Source organism: Aulonocara sp. 'chitande type north' Nkhata Bay, linkage group LG9 (genome assembly GCF_057382095.1).
Source record: "Aulonocara sp. 'chitande type north' Nkhata Bay isolate Kocher_YH1m ecotype deep benthic linkage group LG9, A_spYH_male_GT1.1, whole genome shotgun sequence".
Lineage (NCBI taxonomy): Eukaryota > Metazoa > Chordata > Actinopteri > Cichliformes > Cichlidae > Aulonocara > Aulonocara sp. 'chitande type north' Nkhata Bay.
This window is the reverse complement of record NC_141352.1, coordinates 16,281,516-16,302,990: the sequence shown is the minus strand read 5'-3', so window position 1 is coordinate 16,302,990 and position 21,475 is coordinate 16,281,516. Positions and strand designations below refer to the sequence as shown.

Below are 21,475 nucleotides of genomic sequence, written 5' to 3'. Positions count from 1 at the left end.
CTAGCAAGGTGGAGTCATTCATCTACCACTAGCAATACAGCGCAGTACCAGTTTTCAGAATCAGAATCAGAATACTGTATTGATCCCTAGGGGAAATTATTTAAAAACAAATGCTTTATGCTTTTAAAAACACTTCTGCAACCCGTCGTGGGTAGAGACTGGTCAGGGCTCTTTATATGGCTTATTTAGCAGGTCACAGATCATAACAGATTACAGGTTTCGCAGTTTTGCTAACATTTGCATGCAATGCTGCCATCGTGGATTGTAAAGTCAGGACTCTCAAAAGTCAGGATTACCAACATGGACCTTGAAATGCACCCCCAAGCAGGACATTTTTTAAGAAACGCAAACATCTTCATCATAAGTTACTAAACACAATTGGTCACCAATTTAAAAACAATTTTTGCCTTTTAAGGGTGTAATTACGATGTGATTAATAATCGTTGATGATCTATAATCGAACAGATTTTTTTTTTATCACAGTTAATTTTGATTTGTGTTTCTTTAAAGAATAATATTACATGATGCTGGTTGCATGTGATCTGTCGCTACCCAACCCTGATTGTGAGTAAATACTGACTTGACGGTGACCTCATGTTGGCATCAATAAGTTGGCTGCTACACTTCACAAAATCATCACCTGTCTTGGTTTAAAGCCAATTACTGTAAAATACAGCTGCAATGTCCTGATAACAATATTGAATTGAAGCACAAGCGTGCATTTGCCTCAATCCTCCAAATCGTTTGATTTTATTCAGAGCAATATCTGACAAACATATTAAGAGGTTGTTTTATTGTACTGCAGGACTTTGCATGTGGGTGGAGTAGATTTCTTTTTGTAATTTTATCAAACTACTCTAAGGAAACAAAAAAGCGTTTTTCAAATACTCCATAGATTTAAAAAAAAGAAAAAAAAGAATTGCCGCTCAGTTTGGTTTATTCATCCTGCTTTATCAGTTTCTAAAACGTTGGTCCTTTGGTTCAATGATTTCAGCTAGACTCGTTATCATGCATGCCCTGCAACGGTTTGTGAGCTCACACTTTCCAATGTTGTAGATGTGAACGTGCTAAAATGACAAACTAAACAACTGTATAGTAATTAAAATGCTAGCATGGTGATGTTAGCATATAGCTTAGTGCGGGTTCAGATAGACAAATAGATACTGGAGCACTTCCCAGTTTAAAACATTAATGGCACAGCTGCCTTAACAGTGTTGGTACCTGTAGTTAAAAAAATATTTTTTATGTTGCTTTAATGCTTAATCCACCAGTGCAAAGTGCAAAAGTCACACATAACCAGATGTTATATGGAGAATATCTGGAGAACTTCCTGTTGGTGACTTCAAAGAGGAAAAAGCAGCAAAGCATTCAGAGACGCTGAAATAATTTATACGTGAGGACAGCAGTTTGTTGTCTTTGCAGGAAGTTCCTCAGTACATAGATAAACCTTGTTGTGTTTTCCTCTGTAATGATTTTGATTTTGTAATCATATATTAAAAAATAATTTCCCCCTTCCTCTATTCTGCTCTCTCCTCAGATCCAGACTTTGGAGACATGGGAATACCCCCACCTCTGCCCTGTAGGTACACTCCCTCTCTCTCCCGCTTTCTGCTTTCTTTCTCTCTCTATAGCCATTCTTCTTCTCTTGTCTCTCTAAAGTGTATTTATGCTGTTTTACTATCACTTATATACATACTGTGTGTTGGTGCATGTGTTATACCTCTTAATCATCGGTGTTTGTCTGCATGAACCACACATGTGTGCATGCATTTGTTTTGGGTGTGTTTATACATATGCGTGTGTTTCAGCCTGTCAGTATGACATGGTTGGCCCAGAAGGTATCGTCGAGTCTCATCAGATCACCAGAGACGGAAAGGCCGGTGCCACAGAGGCCGTCGACTGTAAATGGTACATCCGTGCCCCGCCGCGCTCCAAGGTCAGTGACGTAAACTACGCTCCCATCAAACTGTGAATTTGATTTGAAGCCAAATTTTGAAATGTCACATGAAATAAAATGGAAATGAAATTGTGTCCCCATTAGCTGAGCTGATGACAGCACAACATAGTTACATCAGAAAGACTAATGTTCAGCTGACAAATCCTGGATGTATTCCTTGTGAAATTTCCGGCTTCTGTTGAGATATTGAGGATATTTTTTCTTAATAATTATCTGTTTCCTTTCTATATTTCGCCACACAGGCAGTAAGATCAGGGGTTGCATCAGGAAGCTTTGATATTACATGTCAGTTTGTCTGCAGCTGTCAGCAGTATCCCGACGAGAGTGTTTGTGGCTGGGGGGAGGACTTGTTTCCCCGCTAGGGTCAGACAGATAGGCAGAAGGGTTTATTTGGGGTCAGGCCCATTTTTTTAATCAGTGAGCTGTTGCCAAGAGGAATAGAGGGAGGGAAGAAAAAAAGAGAGCGCTGCAGAAGGAGAGAGGACTGAACAAACAAAGAGAGGCAGGAAGCGTTACCATTGATAAAATAGTGTTGGGTTGCAGTTTGACCCTGAGGCCTGCAACAGCCTGCATTTGTTTTCCTCGCCTGTGTTTTGCATATACAAATACAGGACATGCATATACATGCACACCTTTGCTCCAACCCCTAATACACACTAGACATGCTTCCTTATCTACTAGAGGTACCTGTGCTGCATTAATGCATGGGATTAAGTGTTTCCTAAGGGCAGAGCAGCAGTGCAGGAAAAGGCTATATTTTACAAATGCTACCACCTCTCATATGATTCTATATGGTTTGATCCTGTACATCCATGACTGCAGTAAATCTGCTGCTCAAATAGTGTTGGCCCTCTTCTGAGTGCATTTGGGGGGTTTGATTTGATAGCATAAGGCCACAATTTTACTTTGACTTTCATGGTTAGAACAATTCTTTGAAGGGCAGGAAGGAATTATGGTGTCTGCATAGTTAAAATGTTAAAATATTTGATCTCCCTCGTAATACTAAAACTATAAATCGTGACATTAAATAAACCCATGTTTTATATTACAGTGTCTTTTGGATCTGCGCGTGTCTGGTTTGTACATATGTGAGAATGTATTTATAACTTTGGTCATGACAGGCTTCTTTAACTATGACTCACTTATGGCACAGACATGTGGTTCATTTATTTTTATCGTTCTTATTATCTTCATTATGCCACTGTAGAAAGTCAGATGACCAAAAGAACTGGTTGTATGTAAACACAAAATGTATATGTCTTCTTTGCAAGCTACATAGAAATCTGTTCAGTTTTAAAGACAAACAAAACCTAACCTGTAAACTTTGGGTTTGATGTTTACCTGGAATACAGTAGTCTGTGAAGGTTCTCAGTCATCCAGGTCATCGTAGTCAAAGGAGCTTGCAAAGAAAAGCGTCTGGACTTCTTTAAGTTGCTTGAAGACGTTTCACCTCTCATCCGAGAAGCTTCTTCAGTTCTAAGGTCAAATGGTGGAGAGTCCCAGATATAAACCTAGTGGGAGTTTCCCCCCACGGAGGGACAAAAGGACCCCCTGATGATCCTCTAATCGCCTGAGCCAAGGTGTGAAACTGGGTGTGGGTCCCCATCAGCCAGAGTTTCGGGTGTGTTCATTGTGAAACCTGGCCCCACCTTATCATGCGAATTCCTGAGATCAGATGGCCCAGGATGTGAGTGGGCGTTAAGGCGTCTGGGAAGGGATCTCAAAACTGGATTATAGATGGCAGAGAGTTGGTGTCGTAAACCACCACCTCTGTTCAAAGATGGTCGCTCACAGTGGACATAGATGGCTTCTTTCACTCCTCTTTCAAACCATCTGTCCTCTCTGTCCAAAATGTGAACGTTGGCATCCTCGAAAGAGTGTCCTTTATCCTTAAGATGCAGATGAACTGCTGAGTCTTGTCCTGTGGAGGTGGCTCTTCTGTGTTGTGCCATGCGCTTGTGAAGTGGCTGTTTGGTCTCTCCAATGTAGAGGTCTGGGCATTCCTCGCTGCACTGTACAGCATACACCACATTGTTAAGTCTGTGTTTTGGCGTTTTGTCTTTCGGGTGAACCAGTTTCTGTCTGAGCGTGTTGCTGGGTCTGAAATACACCGGGATGTCATGCTTGGAGAAAACTCTCCTGAGTTTCTCTGATACACCGGCTACATAGAGGATGACAATGTTGTTGCGTCTGTCCTTCTTATCCTCCCTCGCTGGTGTCTGGTCTTCTTTTCTGTGCCTCTTTGCTGACTTTAAGAACGCCCATTTAGGATAGCCGCACGTTTTGAGTGCTTCCTTTACATGTGTGTGTTCTTTCTTTTTTCCTTCAGGCTTAGAGGGAACATGTTCTGCCCGGTGGTGTAGGGTCCTAATTACTCCAAGTTTGTGTTCCAGAGGGTGATGGGAGTCAAAGAGGAGGTACTGGTCCGTGTGTGTGGGCTTCCGCTAAACTTCGATGTTGAGTTTGCCGTTCTCTTCAATGTGCACAGCGCAGTCCAGGAAAGGCAAACAGTTGTCCTTTGTGTCTTCCCTGGTGAACTTGATGTTTTTATCCACAGCGTTGATGTGCGCAGTGAAGGATTCCACTTCTTGGGTCTTGATTTTGACCCAGGTGTCGTCCACATATCTGTACCAGTGGCTGGGTACTCTTCCTTTGAAAGAGCCAAGAGCCTTCCTTTCCACTTCCTCCATGTAAAGGTTGGCTACAATAGGTGACACGGGGGAGCCCATGGCACAGCCATGTTTTTGTCTGTAGAAGCCTTCGTTGTACTTGAAATATGTAGTGGTGAGGCAGAGGTCTAACAGTGTGCAGATCTGATCGGGTGTGAAGTTGGTCCTGTCCTCCAAGGAGCTGTCTTCTTGTAGTCGTTTTCTGACAGTCTCCACAGCCTCCGTGGTGGGTATGCAAGTGAAGAGAGAGACTACATCAAAGGACACCATGGTTTCATCTGGATCCAGGGTAAGTTTCTGGACCTTGTCTGTAAAGTCAGTGGAGTTCTTGATGTGGTGTGGGGTGTTCCCCACGAGAGGAGCAAGGATGGTAGCAAGGTGTTTAGCAATGTTATAAGTGACTGAGTTTATGCTACTGACTATGGGTCTGAGTGGGACAGCTTCCTTGTGGATTTTAGGAAGTCCATAGATGCAGGGTATGGCATCACCTGGGTAAAGGCGGTGATATGTAAGGCGGTCAACAATTTTGTCCTTTTCAAAGTCTTGAAGGCAAGCTATAACTTTCTTTTTGTAGCTGCTTGTGGGGTCTCGCTTTAAGGCTTCGTAGGTATTGTTGTCACTGAGGAGAGTAGTGATCTTTGTATGGTAATCTGTAGTGTTTAGGACCACGGTGCATCTTCCCTTATCAGCTGGTAAAACAGTGATGTTGTGGTCTTTGCTCAGGGAAGCGACGGCCTTCTTTTCCTGTATTGTGAGGTTGGATGGAGGGACTTTGGCACTGGAGAGCGTGGCTGAGACTTTCATCCTGATTTGCTCTGCTTCTGTCTGTGATAATTTATTAATCCGTATGGCAGATTCTGTGGCTGTGATGAGGTCCACTATGGGCAACTGTTGTGGAGCAATGGCAAAATTGAGTCCTTTGGCTAATACTCTCTTTTCAGGTTCAGTGAGAATCCTGTCTGAAAAGTTCTTAACCCATTTCTCCTGACTGACATCAGGTGTGTTTTCTTCTCTGGGTTGTGTAGGTTCAGGATGAGGAGTGTGTGTTTTTGAAAGCAAGGTGTGAAATTTCCTGCGTTGTCTTTCTTTTCCTTTAGAGTGTTGGGCCCGCTGAGCCTTGTCCACAAACTTGTAAACCTCTTCTAAGATTGGAGAGGGTAGAAGGATTTCCAGTTCCTACAGGGTCTGGCTGATCTTGATCTGGAGGGCATCTATGGTGAAATGGACCTGTCTTATCCTTTCACTTAAAAGTTGATTTTGTGCTCTCTGTAGAATCAAGTCTGCTCTGTATCCCCTGACAGTGGATCCAAGGCGCAGGCTCTTAGGAACAACTCTGCTTTGTCTACATCTTAGGTTGAAACGGAGATGGTTCCTATAATCTGCTAGTTTCCTTGATTCCCTTTCATACTCCCGCACCAGTTGAAGGGTGTTCCTCCCAAAATGTACGGCAATATGTCTGTGAAGGTTCTCAGTCATCCAGGTCATCGTAGTCAAAGGAGCTTGCAAAGAAAAGCGTCTGGACTTCTTTAAGTTGCTTGAAGACGTTTCACCTCTCATCCGAGAAGCTTCTTCAGTTCTAAGGTCAAATGGTGGAGAGTCCCAGATATAAACCTAGTGGGAGTATCCCCCCACAGAGGGACAAAAGGACCCCCTGATGATCCTCTAATCGCCTGAGCCAAGGTGTGAAACTGGGTGTGGGTCCCCATCAGCCAGAGTTTCGGGTATGTTCATTGTGAAACCTGGCCCCACCTTATCATGCGAATTCCTGAGGTCAGATGGCCCAGGATGTGAGTGGGCGTTAAGGCGTCTGGGAAGGGATCTCAAAACTGGATTATAGATGGCAGAGAGTTGGTGTCGTAAACCCCCGCCTCTGTTCAAAGATGGTCGCTCACAGTGGACATAGATGGCTTCTTTCACTCCTCTTTCAAACCATCTGTCCTCTCTGTCCAAAATGTGAATGTTGGCATCCTCGAAAGAGTGTCCTTTGTCCTTTAGATGCAGATGGACTGCTGAGTCTTGTCCTGTGGAGGTGGCTCTTCTGTGTTGTGCCATGCGCTTGTGAAGTGGCTGATTGGTCTCTCCAATGTAGAGATGTAGTCTCTCTCTCTTTGATGTAGTCTCTCTCTTCACTTGCATACCCACCACGGAGGCCGTGGAGACTGTCATAAAACGACTACAAGAAGACAGCTCCTTGGAGGACAGGACCAACTTCACACCCGATCAGATCCGCACACTGTTAGACCTCTGCCTCACCACTACATATTTCAAGTACAACGAAGGCTTTTACAGACAAAAACATGGCTGTGCCATGGGCTCCCCCGTGTCACCTATTGTAGCCAACCTTTACATGGAGGAAGTGGAAAGGAAGGCTCTTGGCTCTTTCAAAGGAAGAGTACCCAGCCACTGGTACAGATATGTGGACGACACCTGGGTCAAAATCAAGACCCAAGAAGTGGAATCCTTCACTGCGCACATTAACGCTGTGGATAAGAACATCAAATTCACCAGGGAAGACACAAAGGACAACTGTCTGCCTTTCCTGGACTGCGCTGTGCACATTGAAGAGAACGGCAAACTCAACATCGAAGTTTAGCGGAAGCCCACACACACGGACCAGTACCTCCTCTTTGACTCCCATCACCCTCTGGAACACAAACTTGGAGTAATTAGGACCCTACACCACCGGGCAGAACATGTTCCCTCTAAGCCTGAAGGAAAAAAGAAAGAACACACACATGTAAAGGAAGCACTCAAAACGTGCGGCTATCCTAAATGGGCGTTCTTAAAGTCAGCAAAGAGGCACAGAAAAGAAGACCAGACACCAGCGAGGGAGGATAAGAAGGACAGACGCAACAACATTGTCATCCCCTATGTAGCCGGTGTATCAGAGAAACTCAGGAGAGTTTTCTCCAAGCATGACATCCCGGTGTATTTCAGACCCAGCAACACGCTCAGACAAAAACTGGTTCACCCGAAAGACAAAACGCCAAAACATAGACTTAACAATGTGGTGTATGCTGTACAGTGCAGCGAGGAATGCCCAGACCTCTACATTGGAGAGACCAAACAGCCACTTCACAAGCGCATGGCACAACACAGAAGAGCCACCTCCACAGGACAAGACTCAGCAGTCCATCTGCATCTTAAGGATAAAGGACACTCTTTCCAGGATGCCAACGTTCACATTTTGGACAGAGAGGACAGATGGTTTGAAAGAGGAGTGAAAGAAGCCATCTATGTCCACTGTGAGCGACCATCTTTGAACAGAGGCGGGGGTTTACGACACCAACTCTCTGCCATCTATAATCCAGTTTTGAGATCCCTTCCCAGACGCCTTAATGCCCACTCACATCCTGGGCCATCTGACCTCAGGAATTCACATGATAAGGTGGGGCCAGGTTTCACAATGAACATACCCGAAACTCTGGCTGATTGGGACCCACGCCCAGTTTCACACCTTGGCTCAGGCGATTAGAGGATCATCAGGGGGTCCTTTTGTCCCTCCGTGGGGGGTTTCTCCCATTAGGTTTATATCTGGGACTCTCCACCATTTGACCTTAGAACTGAAGAAGCTTCTCGGATGAGAGGTGAAACGTCTTCAAGCAACTTAAAGAAGTCCAGACGCTTTTCTTTGCAAGCTCCTTTGACAGTAATGTTAGGTGTGGCTCGTGATGCTCACCAAAAACCATACACATTTAAATTGTTATTTAAATAGAGACATTTAAGGCATTTAAGGGACATAGTACATGTTTGATTTCTTTGGTCAATAATTTAAGATCCCAGTTGTAATGCACATTTGTAACCTACTGGATTCACATCTTGGCTTTCGATCTAAATTTACCCGGAGGCTCATTAGTTAGATGGAGCCACTCTCCTAGCTTGGGAGTCACGGCACCAAGTGCTCTGATTACCACTGCACTGCTGTTACCTTCACCCTCCACATCTTCTCGAGCTCTTCTCTGAGCCCTTGGTACTTCTCCAGCCTCTCGTGTTCCTTCTTCCTGATGTTGCTGTCATTCGGTATCGCTAGATCGATCACTACAGCCGTCTTCTTTCGCTTGTCTACCACCGCTATATCTGGTTGGTTAGCCAGCACCATTTTGTTCATCTGTGTCTCGAAGTCCCACAGGATCTTAGCTCGGTCATTCTCCACCACACTAAGGGGTGCCTTCGGGACTTCCAGGCCATACTCAGCACAGATGTTTCTGTATACTATGCTGGCCACTTGGTTATGGCGTTCCACGTATGCCCTGCCTGCTAGCATCAGGACCATCTTTAAACAGCTTGCACCTGGGGTCTTGCCTGGTGTGGTAGACCCCAGCCTCTATGGATCTTGTGCCTAGAGCTTACTCCTGTGCTGCCATGATTAGTGCCTCTGTGCTGCCTTTCAGTCCAGCTTTGTCCAGCCACTGGTAGGATTTCTTGATGTTAGCCACTTCCTCTATCTGCCGATGGTACATACCGTGCAGGGGCCTGTTCTTCCATGACGCTTCCTCCTCTTCCTCCTCTTTCTTAGGTTTCTGCTGCCATCGTCTCTCAGTTGGCAAGAGATGATATGCTATGATCATTATAATAAGATACTACAGCAGGATATGAAATAGTGACTTGCTCTGACTTAATGTTAATAGGAATCAATTTTTCCGAGTACGTGCATTGTTCAGTTATTCCAGGGGGTGAGGCAAGGTAGCTGTATTGTCAGCTTTACTGTGTCACTATTAGTTTCACTAATTCAGTGCTTATTAGTGATGCCATGCTATTATGGTTACTGTAGAGATCTTTTAAGATTTATAGAGTACACATTAGAGAAGCTATTAAGGCATAGTTTATATCAGATGGAAGCTGTGATTAGGTTCACAGTATTTTTTTCTACACAGGCTTTTCATACTGAACTGCAGGCTCTCTGTACTGTACACACACACACACACACACACACACACACTGGCTTATGATATGACTGGCTGATAATGGTTCGACTGTTATTCATGGGCACAGTATTTGTTCTTATCTGGCATATTCCTCGGGTCGCATATTTCCTGCTAATGCTCTGGTTTCCCTTCAGAAATGACCTTCGGATTCAGCTGTTTTGAAAACTCAAGGCCACGGGAGTTATACAACTGCATCAATCAGGAGACTTACTCTTAGTCGTCACATGGAAGCTTACAATAAGTGTTAAATTGAAACAGCTATTAGCAGGGAGTCTTGCCAGGGTTAAAGGTTATGCTTGATTTTTTTTTCTTTTTTTAAAAAAAATCAATTGATGCATTGCCAGTGAGCCATCAAAACAGACAAGTCAAGTTTGTGCGCATCACATGCATCCTCCGTTTGTGTGTGAATACGTTAGTTATGTGCATGAAAGAGTAACAAAGCAAGCAAGCCTGGCAGTATGATGTATTAGTTTGAATAAGTGTCACATTTCGTACTGCAGAAATGCCTCCGAGGCCAAGTCATGGGCCAGAGGCTGACAGTCATTGGCACTGATGGACAAGGCAGCAAATCACATTTTTAGTACAACTCTATCTTCTGTAAATCACAGTCCTGAAGCTCCCACCTGCACTGCAACTATTCGCACTCAGTTACACATAAAATATAAAAAACCTACAGTTTCTCTCTTTGGTTCCTCACTACCTCTGTCAAGTAGACGCATGCATGGTCACATGCTGCTGCAGAGAGGGGGACTACATTACTGTGTGTACGCATGCATGGAGGTCGCACAGTGTGTAAGGCAAGGTGTTCATCTCCCTATGCTTATACACTACTGCACTACACCCAGTGTGCCAGAAACAGCAGAGATAATGACATCCTATACCGGAGGCTCTAATTAGACTGCACCGGAGCACTCCAGAGAGAAGCCGGGAGAAGGAGGTAGGAGAGGAGGTGGAAGCATGAGAAAGGAGGGAATAAGGGAAAGCAATGCTTAATAATGCGTTTTACTGAAGATCTTAAATATATAGGGATGGAGTTTTGGGGGTGAGATGGCACATGGCAGATGGCAGAGAGAGGGATGGAGTAAAAAGGAAAGAAAGGTGGAGACTGACTGAAAAACATACCTGCAAGTAAGCAGTAATGACCATGTGTTGTTGCCAGAAGTCACAGCAATGCACCAAATTTAATACCATCACGTTACTTACCACCATTCATCCTCCACTTCAGAATAGATTACCCTTCACTAGGATTCACAGTGATATACATGTCTAATAAGAGTGATTTACAAAAACTTTGAACTGAAACTGCATTATATTTAAATTTATAAACTCTTCCTATCACCACTGCTCTGTTTTTTTAGGTTCTTTGGGCTATTTTGGACAGCCATCCAAATTCAGCGCAAACTTATTAGCTGTACTGAGGGATACATTCAGTTACCTCATCAGTTTCTCTGTTTTCCACAGAGCATCTCTGTCCCGTCTGTTTTACACAGTCTGGATTTTTCTTGCCCGCGCTGTCTGACACCTTCTACATCCTTTCATGATAATGGTCAAAATATGGACATTCATTCTGACTGTAATGAACAGCACGCGCTGTTACAGACACCCTTTAGCAACAGAGAGAGCATATTCTTCCCCGGTCAATGATGGATTCGGCGTCATTATTGGGCGCTGCAATCAATGAAGAAGCAGCCTATTTCCCTGCTGGAGCCAATCTCTCACCGTACAAATTGGTGATTGTATCTATCTTATCCGTTGCTGTCATTCTGTGTTGTGATGCCATCTGCACTCAGAATTTTTCTTCATCATCGGCCTGTTAGGGCTTAGGAGCCACAGAAAAACAACATCAGAAGCTTTTATTTGTGAATTTGTTAGTAAATGTTATATATTTGTCACATAATGAGGCCTTCCTGTTCACCTTCCAGTCAGTGCTCACAGTAACTACATCGGTCAGATAATGAGTTTGTGTATGCAACGCCTGATCAAAGACAATACTGAAAGGATTTTTTTTTCACAGACATGCACATCCTTATGGCCTGCCATACAAAAGTACTCGAGTTAAGCATGTTAGAATGCTACAATATTAGAAACTCTCACCCTAGAAAGCCATCGGCCAGTCTGAGGGCCAATTTTTCAGCTTAACTGGTTAGTGTGCAGGTCACTGGTTAGTCTTTCATAAGGGTTATATATTTAAAATTAAAAGCTACATTTTCACACGATAACTGACAATTTTGAGATATCAGCAAAGGAACTGATTGATTAAAAGAAATTGAACCAAAAACAGGTGAAACGGAAAACCAGAATGCCTCCAGTATCAAAGGTTTTGAACCTTGCCACAGCTCCAAGACTCTGTACACAATTTTGTGACAGTGCATCCGTTCAGATATTCTAACGTGATCAATGTGGAGAAGCCCCCTTCTTCAACACCATCACTGTCATGCTTCCATCCAGAAACAGTCATGATGGTCAAGACTGGGAATTATGCTATTTAATGGCTGTAGTTTTATTGCTTTAATTAGCCATTAGCACCAATTGAAGTCTATGCCAAAATCCTAATTTGTTCATTATATCAACATTGTTTTGCATTAGCAATTAGTCTCCGCTTGCTGAAAAAGTACTTTTATCGGTTACAGATGGCTGAATTTAGTGCATTCTTTGTGCTGTAGGTGGAAAACTTCATGTCTAATTCTCCCACCATTCGCTGACGATGAAACGACGGGGCCAAGTGTCCTAATTAACATGCTCATTGGTGCTTTTACCAATTATTTGCCTCTTCAACTCTAGAACAGACAAAGAAAAAATTGGCAGAGAGTCCCTAACTGTAACCTTAACCTTCACTATAACCTTAAAATTTTTGCATTAAATCTGTCGTCTTTGGTAATCTGCCATATGGAAAGGAGCCATCATCCACGTATTATAAATTCTTTGTTCTTAGTCAAAGTCATTTCTGGCAGTTTTCCCTTAATCCAAAGTTTTCCTTGTTCTTAAAAACTTAGAACTTCTAAACTTAGAAACCTTTTTATATTGTACTACAATGTCAAGTGACATTCGTCTCAGATCACTAACTTAATCACAGCATTATCCCAACTGCTGAGAAACCAAATTTTAGGCACTTACTGCATGTATCTCCAGTCTAAAGCTTTCAGTCATATTTTATGCTCTGTACTGGAAATCATTGTAATATTGACAAGAACACAACAACACTCAGTGGCGTCAGCTTAAGTGTATTTTCAGAGTATCCCCCCCTCTCCCAGTGTAGAGCCATTAATATGAATGTAATCTATACACTCCCTGGGACAAATCACTTTTAGTCACATGCTTCCTATGTGATTGAGTTTATAACTGGATACATCTTTGCATCAGAAAGCCTGCAATGAATTTGACAGTATTTAATTCCACAATCGCAGTATAGGAGAGAAAACGCTTCCCCCATCCCTGTGACAGTATAGCTGAATATGATTGTTTTTTATTAGACTGATTATTGACATCAGTGTGATACCTCGAGAGAGCTAGCTTGTTTTCCCCCCTCTAGTCCATTTCGCTTGTCATGTTGTTGAAGCCAAGTTGACATTGCAGGGTCCATTATCCTGCTCCATCTGCAGCTTTTGTCTTTGGGTATTTAAAGCGTCAAATTTTCCTGTCACAGTCCAGGAGCCGTCCGCTCATTAACCGTAATGATGGCAAGTGCTGTGAGCGGCCGACCAGAACCATAGCTGTGATTGGGGGAGCTCAGCCTGATGAATGAGTGACAGAAAATGGTGCGGAGACAGTTAGGAAGTGCAGAATAGCTACTATGAAGAGTCAAGGTGGATAGCAAGGTGGATATTTTACTCAACGAGCGATTGTTAGGATATTAAAACAGAGCATGTGTTGTATCTGTCTTAGTTGCTTCATGAATAGTTAGACATAAGGTAAGTCTGTTTATATACCAAATATGTCCTTTGGTGTATAAGTTCTTTGCATTTTAATTTTAAATGATGACATCTTTTTTTCGCTTAAATATCCAAAACTGGTGGCAAAACGTCCAACATGTCCTTAAAGTTTAACAAGGTTGTAGGTTTTATGTAATTCTTTATCTCAACAGATATGGATAATGAGTGCAAAGCTAATAGACTCCGTCTGTCTTTGAGTCTTCATTTGAAATGCGTATGTAATGACTTTGTGCTAGCTGCTGTCTGTCAGTCTTATTTCATTACAGGGCTGCTATATCAGGCACTTGGATAATGACTGAGATGCCCGGGCAGTAATAGGAAAGAGCTGAAATCTTTTCTCTCACTTGTCTCTCCTCTCCGCTGTTTGCTTCACATCTTTCTTCTGTCACCTCCAAATCTTACTGTGTCCTTTGATTTTCCTCGCCTGATCGCTTCTTTTTCTTTCTCTTCTCTTTGTTGTTTTTCCCTCCTCTCTGCCTCCTCGGACAGATCTACCTGCGTTTTCTCGACTATGAGATGGCAAATTCCAATGAATGCAAGCGCAACTTTGTGGCAGTGTATGATGGCGGCAGGTGTGATTTTTTTTTTTTGTACATCTTTAATGTGACATGCTCTTGTTGCACAAGAGGGCTTTGTTTTAAATCTTCAATTGTATAAATCACTTCACTCACTTTACTTTATCCTCATATAACAACTTTGTGCTGTTCATGAGCTTCTGATCTGAAAACATGAAATTGAAGTCGCCTAAAAAAAAACTATTTTAATTTAAGGAAACTGTTTAAGTATTTTAGCTGAGTTAAAGGGTAATCACATATTGGCTTTGTTGATGAAAGCTAGATAAAAAGAATGATGCTACTCATGTCTATATGGGAAATACAGATGAACTGAGCTGAATGACTGGAAAGGGTCAAGTTACAGCATATGTAACATCACAACTTCATAATTTCCATTTATGCAGTCAAAAGTGGGAGTCTTCTCCCTCAATAAACATGAAGCAATAATTTTGAGTAACATGCAATGGAAATATTTTAAAAGGTTAATTTATTCAAATAATTCTTTACTAAGGGAATTGTGCTCTAAACTGAATGTATACCAATCGAGTTAATCAAATTTGATTAAATGTAAAATTTTTAAATTGTAAAAAAAATTACATGGAAAATTTACATGCAATTAAATTATTTAAATTCAGGAATTTGGGCAGGATTTCTTTTCAAGTTTAGGCAGCAAGCTTTAAAGCAGGGGTGTCAAACTTGTTTTATGTCGAGGGCCACATACAGCCCACTCTGATCACGAGTGGGCCGGACTTTTACTACAGGTTTAATAGAGATATTTCATTATAAGAGAAAGAAGGTCAGTTCCAACAGTACGTCTCAGTCTTTCTACATGATATATAAATGCTGCTGTAGCAAATGAAAGAAATGTGTCAGCATGACTGTTTGGGCTTTAGCTGTAAGAAATAAATGTGTACAGTTCAAAAACTGTCCTGTAATTATAACACTGAGCTTACAGACAATGTCAAAATGTCTAAAACTTATTAAAATACACTTAATTGTCCAAAAATGTAAGACCTCTTTCACATTTTCTAAAGCTATCCATTAGGCCCGACTGGGCGATTCTGGCCCCTTGGCTTTATGTTCGACACCCCTGCTTTAGAGGATCTGGATGCTGGATTTTATTAGCTGTGGGTAGAACCAGGTCAGGCTATCCATTCCAGTCCTCATGATAAGCTACACTAACCAACTGCTGACTGTAGATTTGCAGTTTAAGGACAGATATGAGAGCGGTATTGATCTTCTTATCTAACTCACAGCATGCAAGCTGCACACTTGCTTCTCGCGCACTTCTCACAAACAAGTCTATTAATATAAAGTAACCTGTTTTTAATCTCCAAATAATGAGATTTTGAAATCCAGATTAAAGAAAACAATATTTGATACACTGAGATAAGGATATAATTGAATCACTATCTACTACACACTTGAGCTCAGCGGCAGTTTATTATCTTGAGAGATTCAGAATATTTAGCAGTGATCAGACGATAACAGCCCAGAAAAAACAAAACCAAACATTAAAGTACCACGACTGCTCTTTCCAACTCTGTGGATTATTAAGATGCACAGTGACTGCCTATGTTACTGGATAATAAAGTATGCATGCTTATCTCGTCCCGTCATGTCTCAGTTCAGTGGAAGACCTGAAGAGCAAGTTCTGCTCCACGGTGGCCAACGACATCATGCTGGTTTCCACGCTGGGAGTCATCAGGATGTGGGCAGACGAGGCCAGCCGCAAAAGTCGCTTCCGCATCCTTTTCACAACCTACCAAGAACGTAAGCTGATCTTTACTGCAGTGTGATCTTCCTACTTAGGCAGCTTTCTTCGTCTGGTCTTTGCTTAATTGCAGTCGCCAAAATAAAAGCACGTCCAAACTGTGAGATTTCTGCACTCTTATAAGTTTATGTAAACCTAAGAAACTTGAGTACAAGATCACGTTTGGTCTGTGCAGACAGTGCAATGCAAATACCTGCTGAAACACACACACACATGATACATTATTACGTCCTCTGATATTTGTTTTTCATGCTAAACCCCCCGCGGTGCAGTCATAATAACAGCTGGTCGACACATCGTGCAAACAAGGCTTTTGCCTCAACTAGATTTTCTTCTTAATTGAGTGTCGATCAGTGTGTAATTTCATGCTGCATTCCCGTTGGTTGCCTAGTAATCGCAGGTTATAGAGGCATTTACATTTTCCCACATTTACATTTTCCCACACTGTTCAGTTGCAGAATTATTCCTATAACGAGTTTTAAAACACAATCAGAGATATCACTGTGATTCTTGCACATTGGTCATATTTCATCTGGAATCTTTCGTCATAGGAAATGGTCTATAATGAGTTTCCATTAAGATTCATAACAATGTAAACAGCAGCAAGCAGGAAACCACCGAACACCATTTCCATCACAGGGAATCTTGCCTGTGGGTAAATGTGAAGATGACAGCACAGGTGGATTTGAGTTCAGCTCTGCTGCATTAACACAGGTGGAGCATCTGCACCAGCTAATTCCTTTGTTTAAAATATGTAGAGACTGTGACTGCACCAAACCTACAATATGTTCACATCTACCTGTCTTGTTTCAGAAAAAAATCAGTTTGAAATTCACACAAGCACACTCAAAGTCTGTCTATTTCTCATTCAGCGGATTTTCATTGATAGAGATAGTCGTGTGGAGAGGCCATTCTTTGTACTAGCGACATGAAGGAAGAGGGTCTGGGGCCCATTAGTCTACACCGTGTCAGCATCAGTCGGTGCCTTTTAATGACAAGGACACGAGGAAATAGGTGCACGCAGCTGCACACTATTGAGCGATTTCAGAAACTGAATGGGGCTTCTTTCTGAATGTAGATAGGATAAGAAAAAAATCTTAGAATATTATTTTCAAACTGTTTAAATGAAAGACTTACTGCATTTTAAAGTTATTTTAATGCTTTTTGCTGCCATTTCAAAAGGACTGGAACCACTGACATTATCATTTGTGAGAAGAACCATTAACTCATAAAAAGAGAGGTTTAATAAAAGACTGAACTGCAATCTGTTTATCACTTTACACACCTGCACCTTGTCTTCATTGGCTGTTTATTGTGTGCTTGTGCTTAGCTTAATCAGTAAGCAACTGCAATAGCGACAGTTGTTTACGTTGTGAAGTCAGTGTCCCCTTTGTGAGGCCCTTTCACCAAGCAGAGCCAGGATGTGCTGTTGCCGGGGCAACGCCTCTGCCTAAGTCACTCAGGCGATCCCCGGCCAGACCTCAGCCTTTAGAGCAGCATCCACCACAGCTCAGCAGCACTGCAGCAACCCTGTCAACAGTGAATGCACTAATGTACCAGAGCTGCGAAAAACGCAAACAATTAAACAATTCAGACTTTGCTTGTTTTACACTCTCAGGACAGATGTATTTGCTTCTATTTGATGTGTATAAAGTGGTGTTCTGTGTTGGGAAACGTACTATATTGTTTTTTATTAAGATGCCAAAGCACAGTTAATAACATGTATTCCTGAAGAGAAGAGTTTGTTTTAGCAGTTAATTGTTCCCCTTGACAATAACATTTTTGGTTTTAGCAGATTTCTAAAAAGTTTGTGGGTTTTTTTATGACAGGTGGTCTGATAAATTTGAAAAGCACTGTATTTGATATTGTTAGACACATTTACTGAACAGGTGCCCTCGGGTCTATTGTTTCAGTTACATGAACAAAACATTGATTTTTCTGCTGTTTGTTTTTAATGAACTCATCATATATTCCGACTATTTAAATCAGTCATTGAACATTTATGTGAGATAAAAGATCCCCCGTTAAACAGCCAAATGCAAGCTTAGAAAAAGCAATGTCAAAATATAGTTTAGATTTAGTTTTAACGAATAAAATTACTTTTTATTGCACAGAAATGTAACAAAAAGAAAAATGAAAGCTCAGAACGGCAAAAACCAGCTGATATGAAAACAAAAATAATGGCTTTCATGCCCTATGTGATCACTGCAGATGAGTGACTCTGCTGTGCGCGCATGCAGCTGCTTATAGCCCAATTGTTACCATAAGTGCTCCCCAGCCATGGAGATCCTAAACCATTGGATGTTTGTTCCCAGCCGTTGGTTCCTAGTGGAACCAGCGGCTCTTAGAGTACCGTTCAGACCTGCTGACACCCGGCAAACTGCTCATGTGGGAAACGCAATGTTCTCAAACACAAACATGCAGCTTTACCATCTGTGAAGAGTTTACACCTGCTGACACTAGCACTGAACTTTACTGCTTCCATCCTCTCTCTCACATACACACACATGCACGCACACACACAAACGCATAAACAGCCCTGCTATGAAGGTAGTATATAGTTACAAATGTGAAGCATAAGTGATACCTACCTCTACCCAAGAACCAATTATGTCTTAGGTGATAAATGTACGCTTGCGACATCTCAGCTGTCAGCATTGTTACGGCTCATCTGCAACACGTCTCCCGGGTTGCAGATGGAAATTTGCTCTGGCTTCACTACACATGTCACTTTTTACCTATAGGAAAGCTTCTTTACTGTGTGCATGAAAGAGTTTGAGACCAACACAATATGCTAATGCCTGTCAGCGTGCTTGGTCTTAGATTAGATTATATCAACTGTAGGCACTCTGTTGCTTTGCAGTTAGAATGCTTTGGGAGGATTGTGGAGAGACTGTAGTGCTGGACATTGTAAAAAATCAGTACCAGATGCACTCTGCTGGGTAGTGTTACTGTATTTATTATCAGCAGTATTGAAATCTAGATAATCATAGCAGAAAATAAAAAAGAAGCATCAAAAAGGCCGTAGAGTAACAGAAAATAACTCTATGGGTAAAAAAAAACAAGACTCAGGTAGGAGCTGACTATCCCAAATCATAACACGTGAGAGCTTGCATTATTGCAGATCTTTATTAAAAAATCACTTATGACAAAAAACAGAGACTCATCAAACTCATCTCATAGAAATATTATAACTGCACTTTAAATCAAAACCCCACGAAGCAGACATCTACAGTAGATTGAATTTAAAGATTCATGATAACCAGGTGTTGCTTATAGCACTTCACTGCAGACACCTCTTTGCTCTTAGGCCCCGCTCTGCAGAGACACCCAGACTATTTTCATCAGCCACTCATTTACGACTTAATTTATGCTTCCAGCAGCGACTGTGGACATTTCTGTGTGGGCAAAAGAGCACTTTTATTACAGAATGTCTTGAAATTAATTTAGCAGGAGATTAGTGTGGATCACGCTCTTTATAACATCTGGTCTCACCCTGCCTTGAGTGGAAAACGAGAAGGCGTGGGCTCCCTCTGGTGGCTGTTAGCAAAAACAAACTGTCACAGCTTTGGTGTGGAGTGTACTACATGACATAAAGGATTAGAAAAACAGACTGAGGCTGGGGGCAGAAAATGAGAAGAGGAGTATTAGAACACACACAGAGAGCCAATATGACTCAGGAAATGCTGGCAAAGGCCCAGACAGGATGGGTTACAGAGAGAGATACAGATAAGTCACTCTAATTTGGTGTGTTATTATTCACTTGGGATGAGAGCTGGGATGAAAACAGCCATACATCACAGCGGTAACGCTGTCAAATAGTCCCCAGTTCTGCCATACCACTGGCAAGCTGCTTTAGCACCAGTGCCAGTGTTGTGTGTGAGTGGGGAGAAGGTGAGAGCTAAAGACAGAAAGTAAGAGACATGCAAGAGACCAGGGAAGGACAGCTCCTCTGCAACAAAACAGCCAGCAGCTAAACAGAGCCATTCTGTTCACATGTCACTCACTTTTAAAACACAGAGAAACTGAAAGCGATCCTGCATTACTTCTGCTTTCTGCATCCTTTTCACATAAAGCTGCATGGAGCAGACATATTCAGCTTCGTATGCTTTAGGGATACTTTTGCAAAATAACAGGAGGGTCAGGTGATACATATATAGGTGATCTATCAGAAGACATCTATCAGTTACAATGAATAAATAGTAAAAAGGTCAATATCTTATCTTTTAATTAACTTGTTTATTTTTTAATTTCCAAGTAACACAGTTACAAAATTACAACCATGTGTGTAAATGCTTTAGACTGGTAGAATGGCATCAAATAGTTTATACAGTGTTAAACAGAAACCTCTTACTTAACACCCAGAAAATGATCCGTTTAGATTTCCAGGTTCTTTTTAGAGAAAAGAGACTTTCTCCTAGCAACCCAAACTTGCCATACTTTGCCCTGGCAAGCCTGAGATGTAGATGTTGTTTTTCTGAACATCCCAAGGTCTCATCTTGGGATGATTTTGCCAAGACATCAATTGGGAAGACTGCAGCATTGTCCTGACACTCAACTGAATGTTGCACATCTGCTTTTATAGAGGTGCTCAAATTTGCTCGTGATCATTTAATCAAACGTGTCTGATTAGCAGCACCTGGCTGCTACTTACCCTCTTAAATCATAGGGAAGCAAGAAGGGTGTACTCAGCTTTTCACCTAACTACATACAGTAATCTTTTTCACGTGAACGTGAAAATACAGTGTATAATAGCTTGCAACATCAGCACATTGATTTGATGAATTTCTGAAGAATGGCTCTTCTTCCTCACACTGAGACAAAACACGTGAATGTTGTGTCTCCGACAGGTCACACCATGGGGGCGGGTGTCACGGTGAACAAATAAACAACATGCAGTATAAATAGAAAGGATTTGTTTTGGGTGTGTGTGTGCAAATGATTGTAAAATGTCATGACTTTTTCTCCAGACACCCCGCACACTCACCCGCATACAGCTCGCACACATACGCACACATACGCACACATACGCACACATAACAAGAAATTCATTCATATCCACAAGTTGTTTGAAGAGGAGGGTGAGAATGAAAATTCATGAAGAACAGATGGGTTCAGGGGAAGCAGGTTTGAACTGAGTCTGAAAATCTGCCACGCTGGACTTCTGCTCTACTTCTTATAATGATCAGTACAGTAGCGCATGTAATTGTCCTTTGTGTTTGCTATTTTTAGAGATGGTAAATATACTAAAAATTGCATTGAACTTGTCCTGTGAACTGAATGTGCAAATATAAATAAACTTCTTTAATGTCTTAATTGCTCATTGTGCTCTCTCCCCTTCCAGCTCCATGTGATGCAGATGCCTTCTTCTGTCACAGTAACATGTGCATAAATAACACACTCGTGTGTAATGGCATACAGAACTGTGTCTACCCCTGGGATGAGAACCAGTGTAAAGGTGAGATGTTACGTGTAGTTATCTGACCTCTCATGTCACAGCTTTAGCAGATCTCCAACAGCTAGTCACAGCAACACACAAAGATAGGAGTGGATGTTTAATGGAGAGTGACACACAGAGAAACCTGCCACTTCTTGCTATATGCCACCCCCTTTCTTCCTTCTCCCTCTCCTCCCTCACCCAAATTTGAACCCATCGTCAAACTGATC

The 21,475-nt window shown here is 42.0% G+C and overlaps 1 protein-coding gene across 1 annotated transcript in view; it reads left to right on the top strand.

Annotated features, from left to right (window-relative positions):
- Nucleotides 1-21,475, top strand: part of neto1l (neuropilin (NRP) and tolloid (TLL)-like 1, like) — an 88,433-nt gene that overhangs the window by 59,441 nt on the left and 7,517 nt on the right. Inside the window, exons 8-12 of the mRNA XM_086306106.1 lie at nt 1,538-1,579; nt 1,809-1,936; nt 13,970-14,052; nt 15,662-15,807; nt 21,153-21,266. Coding sequence (XP_086162232.1) covers nt 1,538-1,579; nt 1,809-1,936; nt 13,970-14,052; nt 15,662-15,807; nt 21,153-21,266 — 513 coding nt within the window. The remainder of the gene's footprint in view (nt 1-1,537; nt 1,580-1,808; nt 1,937-13,969; nt 14,053-15,661; nt 15,808-21,152; nt 21,267-21,475) is intronic.